Raw genomic sequence first — 13,984 nt, forward strand, 5'->3', positions numbered from 1 at the left:
GAGAGATAAAAAGACAGTGTACATTCAAAATTGGATCGACAATGGAATAGCTCAGATTGGTCATATTTTGGGACAAAATGGATACTTATCCTATAATGCGTTTAAAATCAAATATCCAAATGTGCGAGGCGATTTTGTATTGTATCAAGGTGTAATCCAGGCTGTTAAGAAATATCAGAGAAAAATCGGCTTAGAATTTGATAAACATTTTATTATGACAGAGCCCATTGTGTGGAAATGTATTTGTAAAGGTAAGACACAACTTATTTACAAAAAACTGATTGAACATACTACGGTCCCAAAATGTATCGAAAAATGGTCTGAATCTTTAGACTGTTTGTTAGATAAGAAGGCTATTTTTCAACATGTTTTTAAAACAACAAAAGACACTTGTCTGAGATGGTTCCAGTACCGATTATTGTACAGAATTTTGCCCACAGAAAGGTTTCTATTTTTGCGAAAAATTGTGAATACGTCATTGTGTACATTTTGTGGTACAAATGAAGAAACCCTTTTACATATGTTTTGGGAGTGTGATAAAGTGCAGACTTTTTGCATAGAATTTGTAAATTGGCTAAAGGCGAACTGCACCCATTGCGACAATTTAAAACTGTCTAAAGAACTGGTTCTTCTTGGAGTGGCGAACAATGTAGTCACCGATAAAGCTTTTGATGTGTTATTAATCTGTGCCAAACACCATGTATATATTTCCAAAATGAACAAAAAGACCCCTCATTTTCAGACAGCATATACATGTAAACAAAAAAACTGTACAAAAAGAGAATAAAAAAAAACAAAAAAAAACAAACGCCACCTCTGAAACTAATTTCGCATACCAATTTTGAATATAAACATAACCTTTAAACCTTTTTCTTTAAACGATATGCCATTACATCTCAAACTCTCCTCTTCATTCCAAAATCCAATCATACTATTCAAAACACTTCTTTATTACCAAATCCTTTGTTAGCCATACATTTTCCCCTAAGTTGTTTATTTTTCTGATCATCAAAAGGTTCACTGCGACACGTGGGGACACAATCCTAATACGTATCTCATAGACTGCTTTGTTTAGGGTTTTGGTTGAGCATTGAACAGAATTCCTAGTGTCTTCAGACATATACAGTTCTGAATATTCTTGCGCAGGCGCGTACTTGCGTGCGAGTTTGTGTGCGTGTGTGTGTGGCTCAGTCTATCGGTCTGTTTGTCTGTCTGCATCCATCTGAATGTATATACGTGCACATGTTCAGATATTTCCAGAAGTCCGTGAAAATTAGTTTATATACACAAAATGAAACCGGCAAGCTTGCTGGTGATCTTTCTGGTCGTTCCTTCAGATGTTGTTGTAGATTTCGCTCTTCTTCTTGTATTCTTGCACAGCCAGGTAGATGTAACGATACTGAACCTGCAACAGCAAAAATGAGTATCCCCTTTTTTAATCTAAAAATAATTGGGAAAAAACTCTTCTACCTTGACTTTCTCATTTTTATTTTTTTTTAAATTTTGCTTTGAGGGATTTTTAGTTTTTGTTTTGTGCGTGTGTTTTAAAACAATAAAACACGAATACGAAGACTTTTACAAATTAAAAGCAAACATACCTTGGACGACTTGTGCAACAGCTCAAATCAAGGCTAATGACAGATCATTCCGAACAATCCCTTGTGTGTCTAGATCATTGTGTTATTTTGTTAAACAAAATAAATCGTGCATTTCGTACCTCTGTAGCCACACACTCAGGCCTGACAATGTGCATTTTTCTGACCGCCATGTACACGTCAATCACCCGGTCTGACATCATCCTACCAATGACGTCACAGATGGCGTGGAACAGCGCACTCTTCGTGGTACCATTGCTGAATGAGACAAATCACCAGACTAGTACAACGTGTGTCACCACTACTGTTACTAACACCACTATGGGATCTTACTGTGACATCCTCATCATCCTCATCATCATCATCATCATCATCATCTGCATCCTTATGATCTGATTCGTCCGTATCTATTACCAACATCTCAACGCGTTTGGGCTTGATATGACTAAAATATATAATAAGACAAGTTTAGTTAGCGAATTCAACAAAAGTAAAATAAAAAAAAAGTACTTCAATTTGTTAAGCAATATCTTGGCAACCATACCTTTATTCAACACAATTTTGTGAAAAGTCTTTAATTGGGCAAGCACAGTAACAATCAAACCCATTATATAAAACAGAGAAAATCAAATTATATAAAACAGAGAGAATCAAATGATATCAAACAGAGAGAATCAAATGATATCAAACAGAGAGAATCAAATGATATCAAACAGAGAGAATCAAATTATATGAAACAGAGAGAATCAAATTATATGAAACAGAGAGAATCAAATGATATCAAACAGAGAGAATCAAATTATATGAAACAGAGAGAATCAAATTATATCAAACAGAGAGAATCAAATTATATCAAACAGAGAGAATCAAATCAAATGAACCGCTGCTGAAGAGAACTGTCCTTTTTACCTGCATTGCAGAAGAACGGGGACACCAGTCTTGCCCTGCTGTTGCCTTGACGACGAAACAATGTCCACCAACTGAACAAAGTCCTGGACACTGCCCGGCGTCTCTCCGCTCCAGTCACTGTAGTGTAGCAGCTCAACCTCCCTCGGCTTCTTTCCCTTCAGCAGCCAAACAGTCAAACAGTGAAACAGGAGTGAGTGTGGGCAAGGTAATTCAAAATGCAAATACAAAGCACAAAGGTCCACTTATGGAACGAATAATTAATGACAAAACGTAACACAAGTAAATGATCTAATATATAATGGAATAAATAAAGAATCGCGTATACATAGAGATCAACCTAATGTAGCTCATCTCCTGTTAGAAAATGGTACATAGTTGGTTTAAGTTGACTATCTATTCCGATTTCATTAAATTTTACTAAACATCATAAAATCTATTCCATGAAATGTATAATCAGAAAAACAGGGTTTACAAATCAAAATGTGTTTGATGGTGGAGAGAGGGGAAGAGGGGGGGGGGGGGGGGGAGAGAGATAACAAAAGGTACCTGCCACTGCAGAGTCAGACAGTAGCGCTTGATGTGTTTGATGGTGGAGAGAGGGGAAGAGGGGGGGGGGGGAGATAACAAAGGTACCTGACACTGCAGAGTCAGACAGTAGCGCTTGATGTGTTTGATGGTGGAGAGAGGGGAACAGGGGGGGGGGGGGGATAACAAAAGGTACCTGACACTGCAGAGTCAGACAGTAGCGCTTGATGTGTTTGATGGTGGAGAGAGGGGAACAGGGGGGGGGGGGGGAGATAACAAAAGGTACCTGACACTGCAGAGTCAGACAGTAGCGCTTGATGTGTTTGATGGTGGAGAGAGGGGAACAGGGGGGGGAAGATAACAAAAGGTACCTGACACTGCAGAGTCAGACAGTAGCGCTTGATGTGTTTGATGGTGGAGAGAGGGGAAGAGGGGGGGGGGGAGATAACAACAGGTACCTGACACTGCAGAGTCAGACAGTAGCGCTTGATGTGTTTGATGGTGGAGAGAGGGGAAGAGGGGGGGGGAGGTATAACAAAAGGTACCTGACACTGCAGAGTCAGACAGTAGCGCTTGATGTGTTTGATGGTGGAGAGAGGGGAAGAGGGGGGGGGGGGAGATAACAAAAGGTACCTGACACTGCAGAGTCAGACAGTAGCGCTTGGTGTGTTTGATGGTGGAGAGAGGGGGGGGGGGAGAGATAACAAAAGGCACCTGACACTGCAGAGTCAGACAGTAGCGCTTGATGTGTTTGATGGTGGAGAGAGGGGAAGAGGGGGGGGGGGGGAGATAACAAAAGGTACCTGACACTGCAGAGTCAGACAGTAGCGCTTGATGTGTTTGATGGTGGAGAGAGGGGAAGAGGGGGGGGGGGGAAGAGATAACCAAAGGTACCTGACACTGCAGAGTCAGACAGTAGCGCTTGATGTGTTTGATGGTGGAGAGAGGGGGGGGGGGGGGGGGAGAGATAACAAAAGGTACCTGACACTGCAGAGTCAGACAGTAGCGCTTGATGTGTTTGATGGTGGAGAGAGGGGAAGAGGGGGGGGGGGGAAGAGATAACCAAAGGTACCTGACACTGCAGAGTCAGACAGTAGCGCTTGATGTGTTTGATGGTGGAGAGAGGGGAAGAGAGGGGGGGGGGGGGAGAGATAACAAAAGGTACCTGACACTGCAGAGTCAGACAGTAGCGCTTGATGTGTTTGATGGTGGAGGGAGGGGGGGGGATAACAAAAGGTACCTGCCACTGCAGAGTCAGACAGTAGCGCTTGATGTGTTTGATGGTGGAGAGAGGGGAAGAGGGGGGGGGGGAGGTATAACAAAAGGTACCTGACACTGCAGAGTCAGACAGTAGCGCTTGATGTGTTTGATGGTGGAGAGAGGGGAAGAGAGGGGGGGGAGGGGGAGATAACAAAGGGTACCTGGCACTGCAGAGACAGACAGTAGCGCTTGATGTGTTTGATGGTGGAGAGAGGGGAAGAGGGGGGGGAGATAACAAAAGGTACCTGGCACTGCAGAGTCAGACAGTAGCGCTTGATGTGTTTGATGGTGGAGAGAGGGGAAGAGAGGGGGGGGGGGGGGGGAGATAACAAAAGGTACCTGACACTGCAGAGTCAGACAGTAGCGCTTGATGTGTTTGATGGTGGAGAGAGGGGGGGGGGGAGAGATAACAAAAGGTACCTGACACTGCAGAGTCAGACAGTAGCGCTTGATGTGTTTGATGGTGGAGAGAGGGGAAGAGGGGGGGGGGGGGAGATAACAAAAGGTACCTGACACTGCAGAGTCAGACAGTAGCGCTTGATGTGTTTGATGGTGGAGAGAGAGGAAGAGGGGGGGGGGAGATAACAAAAGGTACCTGACACTGCAGAGTCAGACAGTAGCGCTTGATGTGTTTGATGGTGGAGAGAGGGGAAGAGGGGGGGGGGGGGAGAGATAACAAAAGGTACCTGACACTGCAGAGTCAGACAGTAGCACTTGATGTGTTTGATGGTGGAGAGAGGGGAAGAGGGGGGGGAGATAACAAAAGGTACCTGACACTGCAGAGTCAGACAGTAGCGCTTGATGTGTTCGATGGTGGAGAGAGGGGAAGAGGGGGGGGGGAGATAACAAAAGGTACCTGACACTGCAGAGTCAGACAGTAGCGCTTGATGTGTTCGATGGTGGAGAGAGGGGAAGAGGGGGGGGGGAGATAACAAAAGGTACCTGACACTGCAGAGTCAGACAGTAGCGCTTGATGTGTTTGATGGTGGATAACAAAAGGTACCTGACACTGCAGAGTCAGACAGTAGCGCTTGATGTGTTTGATGGTGGAGAGAGGGGGGGGGGGGGGAGATAACAAAAGGTACCTGACACTGCAGAGTCAGACAGTAGCGCTTGATGTGTAGTCCCAGTGACATGGCTGACATCAGTCAGACAGTGGATAACAAAAGGTACCTGACACTGCAGAGTCAGACAGTAGCGCTTGATGTGTTTGATGGTGGAGAGAGGGGAAGAGGGGGGGGGGGGGGAGGTATAACAAAAGGTACCTGACACTGCAGAGTCAGACAGTAGCGCTTGATGTGTTTGATGGTGGAGAGAGGGGAAGAGGGGGGGGGGGAGAGATAACAAAAGGTACCTGACACTGCAGAGTCAGACAGTAGCACTTGATGTGTTTGATGGTGGAGAGAGGGGAAGAGGGGGGGGGGAGATAACAAAAGGTACCTGACACTGCAGAGTCAGACAGTAGCGCTTGATGTGTTCGATGGTGGAGAGAGGGGAAGAGGGGGGGGGGGGAGATAACAAAAGGTACCTGACACTGCAGAGTCAGACAGTAGCGCTTGATGTGTTTGATGGTGGAGAGAGGGGAAGAGGGGGGGGGGGAGGTATAACAAAAGGTACCTGACACTGCAGAGTCAGACAGTAGCGCTTGATGTGTTTGATGGTGGAGAGAGGGGAAGAGGGGGGGGGGAGATAACAAAAGGTACCTGACACTGCAGAGTCAGACAGTAGCATTTGATGTGTTTGATGGTGGAGAGAGGGGAAGAGGGGGGGGGGAGATAACAAAAGGTACCTGACACTGCAGAGTCAGACAGTAGCGCTTGATGTGTTCGATGGTGGAGAGAGGGGAAGAGGGGGGGGGGAGATAACAAAAGGTACCTGACACTGCAGAGTCAGACAGTAGCGCTTGATGTGTTTGATGGTGGAGAGAGGGGAACAGGGGGGGGGGGGGGGATATAACAAAAGGTACCTGACACTGCAGAGTCAGACAGTAGTGCTTGATGTGTTCGATGGTGGAGAGAGAGGAAGAGGGGGGGGGGGGAGATAACAAAAGGTACCTGGTGGAGAGAGGGGGGGGGGGAGATAACAAAAGGTACCTGCCACTGCAGAGTCAGACAGTAGCGCTTGATGTGTTTGATGGTGGAGAGAGGGGAAGAGGGGGGGGGGGAGGTATAACAAAAGGTACCTGACACTGCAGAGTCAGACAGTAGCGCTTGATGTGTTTGATGGTGGAGAGAGGGGAAGAGGGGGGGGGGGGGAGGTATAACAAAAGGTACCTGACACTGCAGAGTCAGACAGTAGCACTTGATGTGTTTGATGGTGGAGAGAGGGGAAGAGGGGGGGGGGAGATAACAAAAGGTACCTGACACTGCAGAGTCAGACAGTAGCGCTTGATGTGTTCGATGGTGGAGAGAGGGGAAGAGGGGGGGGGGGAGATAACAAAAGGTACCTGACACTGCAGAGTCAGACAGTAGCGCTTGATGTGTTTGATGGTGGAGAGAGGGGAACAGGGGGGGGGGGGGGGGGGATATAACAAAAGGTACCTGACACTGCAGAGTCAGACAGTAGCGCTTGATGTGTTCGATGGTGGAGAGAGGGGAAGAGGGGGGGGGGGGAGATAACAAAAGGTACCTGACACTGCAGAGTCAGACAGTAGCGCTTGATGTGTTTGATGGTGGATAACAAAAGGTACCTGACACTGCAGAGTCAGACAGTAGCGCTTGATGTGTTTGATGGTGGAGAGAGGGGGGGGGGAGATAACAAAAGGTACCTGACACTGCAGAGTCAGACAGTAGCGCTTGATGTGCTGTCCCAGTGCCATGACTGACATCAGACAGACCGTCAAAGGTCCAAGAGTCAAACGCTGGCCCTCTTTACGCGGCCAGTAGCAGTTCTTTGTCTGTGCATTACATAATCCTAACACCATTAGCTCTCCTTGCCTAAATACGAGAAAAATGATATACTAAAGTCAATACATAATAACTTTCTAAAATAGAATCACGCGTCTTTAAGTGGATTGAGTGAAATGGAGTGATATGCTACCCTGCCCCCCCCCCCCCCCCTCTCCCTCCACCAGCCTTGAGTGATGTTTAGCAATTTGATATGAGTACAACCTAAGTGTACAGCCAGTTTCGTTGGAACCAATTTATTGATCAGACAAATAAAATATTATCCATAGTTCAATCTCCGTATGTGTGTATACTTTCTTCTTCACGTCAATGCCAACTCATTACACATAATTATCACTTAATTATCACATAATTATTGCATAATTATTGCATAATTATCACTTAATTATCTCTTCACTTTGCATGACTTGAAATGAACTTTAAACTTGGGAATCTTCATCTAAGTTATAAATGAGTAATTAAGAAAAGTAAGTTGATACAAACGCAAGGTCACCTCAGATTCACTTTTATCACTGCCAAGGGACACAATCCTGCAGACGTCATTTCCGGCCACGAGACGCCAGAGGTCGACGACAGTATCCGGAAGAGGAAGCTGTGTGAGAATGCTGCTTCTCTGCCCAGAGAAACTCTAAAACAAAACAAAATCATTTGAATTCAGTAGGTCCAGGTACATGTCAATGTACCGTTTTCTCTGCGATAACCCGTTTAATATATACTCTCCCCCAAAAAAAATTGACACAGGTAAACATTGATTTTTTTCAATTATGATTGTCAGAGTAAAGCATCAGTTACATTGTTGCTAACCACTGAACCACAAAAATTAAAACATCATTTAACCAAGATTTGACTGGGTGGTTGCCCTTTTATTGAATTGCAAAAATATTGTCTGCAAAACACCATGTGCCATGGTGCCATGATGTTTCTTTTTTCAAGTTTTTTTTGGGGGGGAGAGACACCCCCGGAATCTGCGCAGCGGTATTGAGAAACGTTCACGGAGCTGTCGCACCCTGATATACCGACCCTGAGCCCGTGTGGTGACTCTAGGTCGGACTGACCTTGGTCTGTCCTGTACACTTTAAGTGGTATTTAAGCGGTTCTATGGTGCACATACAGTTTGTTGGGACACACCAAAATGCCTTGCAACATCTTCATTAGTTGCACCTGCTTGCAACCGGACAATAGCATTATGGCACTGGGCTTCAGTCAGTCGTGGCATTTTCCGCACCTTAATTGCAGGCGCAGGGAGTGACACTTAATTGCGGATGATATGGCTTTCTCATCTCTGCCACTTCAGGCTCAAACAGAGGCAAAAACATCACGGCGCCATGCACGTGATTTTCGTGCAGACAAGAAGTTTGCTATTTAATAAAAGGGCGACCCCCCAGTAAAGTCTCGGTTCAATGATGTTCTTTTTGTCGTTCAGTGGTTATCAACAATGTAACTGACAAACTTCAAACGGAATTTTGGTGCTTTCCTCTAACATATTTGAAAAAAATCAATGTTTCCCTGTGTCAAGTTTCTTTTTTGGGAGAGTATAGTAACCTTCAGTGTGAACTCTTTTTCTCAGACTCATCAAGATGGAGGCATTTTGTTTAATCACGTACTGCTGGTTGACACGTTACCAATGCTTAGAGCTACAAGAATAAAACTTCAGTTTTATTCCACAATTCAGCAAACAAGATCAAAGCACAACACGAAAAAGTCGTTAATAAGTACTAATATGTGCAGCAGTTGCCTTGCCCAAACGAATTATAACACGACACAAAAAGTCACTTTATACACAAAACTTCGAATTAATAAATGTTTAAGAAAAACACAGACTGAGGAAAGATGCGGAGGAAGAAAGGACTCTGAGGTAAATAGTTCTAAACTTGAGGGCAAACTATTAGTCGTCTTTCTGCTAACACTTGCACTCTGATTATTGAATACCCAACCCGAAAAACCTGGAATTGCAGGACATTGTTGCAGTAAGATAAGGACTCAGGACTAAGGACACAGAGAGAGAGAGAGAGAGAGAGAGAGAGAGAGAGAGAGAGAGAGAGAGAGAGAGAGAGAGAGAGAGAGAGAGAGACAGCACCTTATTGAGCTTTGTATGGAGCATTTAACTGAGTATACGGGCCAAGGCTATCACGTTCAGAGCTAAACTTATATAGCCTATGATTACAGCCCGTATAGCTCTAAGCAGAGATCTGCTACAGTATCTCTGCTCAGACGTCACGTGAATCACACCATTGAAATGACATTCTTTCCGTCCCCTATAGGCGACGAAATAGGTCACACTTTTTAGTGGAAAATGCTTCGACGCAAAAAGTGCACAAAATTTGACCTATTTCGTCGCCTATAGGGGACGGAAAGAATGTCATTTCAATGGTGTGATGACATTCTTTCCGTCACGTGACGTCTGGGCTACTCAGTTAAATGCTCCATACTAAAGCTCAATAAGGTGGAGACAGAGAGAGAGAGAGAGAGAGAGAGAGAGAGAGAGAGAGAGAGAGAGAGAGAGAGAGAGAGAGAGAGAGAGAGAGAGAGAGTGAGAGATCTGAAAATTGGTAAGGCTACCGGCATGCAGACAGCGTTGATGAAAGCATTCCGATCATCCACAGGAAACGTCAGAGGTACCAGCTGACTGTCATCTGCCATTATTAGATTCAAAGATTGTTATGTGCACAAACATGTCCAATATATCTGGCCAGTGCATTGTTTTATCTCTGTTCAGGTATGCATATCGATATTTAATAAATTGTTTGTAATCACAGTTTTGAAGTGGAATATTAACATTAATGCAAAAGGAAATTAAAAACAAATAAGAGTGCAATGAGCATTTTTAAGTGTTCACACACGGATACCACCTTACTGCAAAACCGCCGACACAGGAAATGTTCAACTTGTCTTGTATTCTTTTATTCCATTTCACATTTGTTGGCTTATGTAATAAATTTGCTAAGGCATGGCTCAGCGTTATGCGGTCAACCCCAAACTTTTGCATGGCTCAGGCTTGAGCCAATGCTGGATTGCATAATTTCAGCACATGTATGTTTTTTATAATGTTGTGTTTCATTTGCTGCAGGGGTGTTCCCACCTACAGATTACAAGATGTATACTGTTCAAAAAAAGAAACGCATAGCTTGTAATATTTGGTTAATTTAGTTATATGGCTACCAAACTGCAGAAAATGTTTATCTGGTCGTCGACCTTTCGTCCATTGCCACAAGTGAGCTCTGCACGTGACGCATGCGTTATCAGTGGCTACAATGTCAAAATTGCTCATTTGGCATGACCACTCGTCATGCTTCAGTGTAATCTCGTGAAACTCGGGGAATATTGAGCTCTCACCATGTCTTCCAAAACCCATAAAAGCGGATTGTTCGCCACAAAGAAATCAGACGACAATTCAGCGACGAAAGATGGCCCGATTGAGCAGAGAAGACCGCCAAATTGCATTGGGTCGTTTACAAGCAGGCCAAAGTCAAAGTGCAATCGCCAGGCACTTCCACGTGTCCCAGAGCACCATCAGTAGACTGTGGGTCAGGTTTCAAGCCACTGGCTCCGTTGCTGACTTGCCACGAGCGGGAAGACCAAGGGCGACAACTGCTGCTCACGACCGCTTCATACGGCTCCGCCACCTCCGGAATCGTTTCCTGTCGGCCTCATCTTCTGTCCAGGCTCTCCCCGGGCCACACCGATTATCGGACCAGACCGTGCGGAACCGCCTGCATGAAGCTGGTTTGAGAGCTCGCAGACCTCACAGAGGAGCTGTCCTCACCCGCCGCCATCGCCAGAACCGAGTGCAGTGGGGCAACCAGCACCTTCGCTGGGCCGTCCGGAATCACTGGAGACACGTGTGGTTCAGCGACGAGTCCTACTTCCTGCTCCAGCGACATGATGGTCGGAGGAGGGTCTACCGGAGAGTAAACGAACGTTACGCGCCCAACTGTGTGGATGAGGCACCCGTTCATGGTGGTGGAGGCGTCATGGTGTGGGGGGCGATCAATACCGCTGGAAGGAGCACCCTGGTGCACGTCCAAGGGCGCATAACTGCCCAGCGATACGTGGAGGAAATTCTGCGCCCACACGCCCTTCCTCTTCTGGCTGACCAGGATGCCATATTCCAGCAGGACAACGCTCGCCCGCACACAGCACGACTCACCACCCAGTTCCTCACCGACCACCATGTCCAGGTGCTTCCCTGGCCATCCATGTCGCCAGACATGAACCCGATAGAACACCTCTGGGATGAATTGGACAGACGTGTGCGCAGGCGAGAAGAAGCGCCGGCAAATCACCGCGATCTATTGCAGGCACTTCAGGAGGAGTGGGACACCATCCCACAGCAAGATATCCGGCATCTGATCCAGTCCATGCCCAGAAGGGGCCGGGCAGTTGTTGCTGCTCAAGGCAGTCACACCCCCTACTGACTTGACAGCCTCGGCACCCAATCGTATTGATTGACTGATTGATTTGAAGATGCAAATGAACTGTGTGTGCATTCAACTGTGTCCATACCAAATTTCAAACAAATAATCTAAATATTGGATTTTCTGTTAATTTTTTCGAAAAATAAAACAAATTTGACAAGTAGCAACTATGCGTTTCTTTTTTTGAACAGTATACATTGTTTGCAAGATAAAAGTCTGTTTTAGCGGGACCGCCCCTATTTTAAATCAATTGGCACTTTAATACATTTTAATAAAACTAAAATTGCCCTTTATCAATCTAATTATGTGTCCTCTGAGTTTGTGCATAAATGGTTTTATGTGAGTGTGCGAGCATAAGAGTATATATCTGTGTGTGTGTGTGTGTGTGTGTGTGTGTGTGTGTGTGTGTGTGTGTGTGTGTGTGTGTGTGTGTGTGTGCTAAATGTGTGTGTGTGTGTGTGTGATGAGCATGCATACCACCACAAATATGTCCATGCTCTTGCACGGTATTAGGGCATCCTTTCATTAAAGCAAATACTAAATACCTAAAACCCGGATGATTTCTTTAACCGCACTACAGAATTTGGTATGCGTTCAAATGGCATGGTGCTCTTATCCCATGTAAAAGCCTGGACAGACTAGGCAGTGGTTTACATGGTGGTTTACATGGTGGTTTACATGATGGTTTACATGATGGTTTACATGATGGTTCACCTGGTGGTTTACATGATGGTTCACCTGGTGGTTTACATGATGGTTTACATGGTGGTTTACATGGTGGTTTACATGATGGTTTACATAATGGTTTACATGATGGTTTACATGATGGTTTACATGATGGTTTACATGATGATGGTTTACATGATAGTTTACATGATGGTTTACATGATGGTTTACATGATAGTTTACATGATAGTTTACATGATGGTTTACATGATGGTTTACACAGCAAATAAGGTATTTTTGAGGTTTCAAAAGTGTCAGTAAATACCTGGCAAAGTGCTGGTGTCTCTGTTCTTGTTGATGTTTTCAATTTTCTCGGCTTCTACATGGCTGGGCTTTTGCATCAGTACCTTCATTTGTTTCAGTTCCTGCAAAATAATCAACACATGCCATAAGAGTAAACAAAAAGTAAAATAGTAGTGCATGGGCCTTCATAATATTTACTTACTACCACTTTAGTGCATTATGTGAATCGTTTGACTAAATAAAACTGACTTTCAAAGGCTTTATACAGTAATATGTAATAGAGGTCAGGCCAGGATCCTTCTTGCTAATTCCATTGAGAATACCCAAGAAAAGCTAACATTTTGAATTGAAAATATCAGTGCAAGTTCTTCAATGCAAACAAACTGTTGTTGTTGAATAATGCTCTTTGATATCTCAAAAGTACTGAAAAGCAATTTCTTAGTAACCAGCTATTTTCTATTTACTATAGGCATGTGACTATCGGGGTCACTTCTAATATTGTTTTGCTTCCAATGAATCGGTTGAAAAAATGTATTTCTAATATGTTTACTATCATTATTAAATGATTCCAGACAGGCTCAGAAAATGGATCTAACCTGAAATGGCATCGGATCTGTGTTATATAATATTGTGGTCGTTTGGCACAATTCATTGTGCTTCCAAAACTGTGACTTATTAACTGGCTTGCACATACTATCCGTGTTTGCTCAATACGTTAAAAATGTCATGTTCATATGCTGTTTGGAACACATAACAAATGTCATGTTCAAATGGTGTTTGGAACACATAACAAATGTCATGTTCATATGCTGTTTGGAACACATAGCAAATGTCATGTTCATATGCTGTTTGGAACACATAACAAATGTCATGTTCATATGCTGTTTGGAACACATAACGTGATTATACAGGAACAAGAGCAGTGCAGCAATATTTCTGAGTGTTTTCTTTTTCTTCAGAAAAGTAGCCAGAGAGTATTGTGTGAATCCAACGTCATAATTGACCATCAGTATACACATCCCTATGTAACATTCATCATTTAGAAAGACAAATTGATGTATATTAGTGTTTGTAGCTTTTTGAATTTCAGTTATCAAGTTAAACAGTTGAATTGTAAATATGTCTTGTTAATATTCAGTTCAAATGAACCAATGAAGAAGGATGCTCAATCCCAAAAGTCAAACACAAAACAAACAAAAAAAGAACAACACTTGAAAGCATGTACCCTAAACTCAGCTTCAGTGCGTTCATGCTTGTTGTGTGGGTCCACCGGGTGATTGAAGGCAAAGTCAAAGGCTTCCAGCTGCAGTCTGCAGTCCTTGGTGGTGTACGACTCAAGCACCGCCTCGTACAGAATGCTGTACTGGGACTGGGGATATTAAGTCACACAGTCTTACAGTATTAT

General features: G+C 44.2%; 1 protein-coding gene across 4 annotated transcripts in view; it reads right to left on the minus strand.

Annotated features, from left to right (window-relative positions):
* LOC138965509 (receptor-type tyrosine-protein phosphatase epsilon-like) overlaps positions 1–13,984 on the minus strand; it is a 49,060-nt gene that overhangs the window by 872 nt on the left and 34,204 nt on the right. For 3 of the 4 annotated variants that reach the window (XR_011455478.1, XR_011455479.1, XR_011455480.1), the window contains 8 exons: positions 13,805–13,948; positions 12,602–12,701; positions 9,755–9,828; positions 7,689–7,823; positions 7,057–7,185; positions 2,505–2,659; positions 1,718–1,853; positions 815–1,405 (listed from right to left, as the gene is read on the minus strand). Coding sequence is in view for 1 of the 4 variants with exons in the window: in XM_070337693.1 (XP_070193794.1) it covers positions 1,334–1,405; positions 1,718–1,853; positions 2,505–2,659; positions 7,057–7,185; positions 7,689–7,823; positions 9,755–9,828; positions 12,602–12,701; positions 13,805–13,948 (945 nt within the window). In the remaining 3 variants the exon portion in view is untranslated. Of the gene's footprint in view, positions 1–796; positions 1,406–1,717; positions 1,854–2,504; positions 2,660–7,056; positions 7,186–7,688; positions 7,824–9,754; positions 9,829–12,601; positions 12,702–13,804; positions 13,949–13,984 lie in introns of those variants that run through there. The other variant, XM_070337693.1, reaches the window with a different exon arrangement.

This window comes from Littorina saxatilis, linkage group LG4 (genome assembly GCF_037325665.1).
Source record: "Littorina saxatilis isolate snail1 linkage group LG4, US_GU_Lsax_2.0, whole genome shotgun sequence".
NCBI lineage: Eukaryota > Metazoa > Mollusca > Gastropoda > Littorinimorpha > Littorinidae > Littorina > Littorina saxatilis.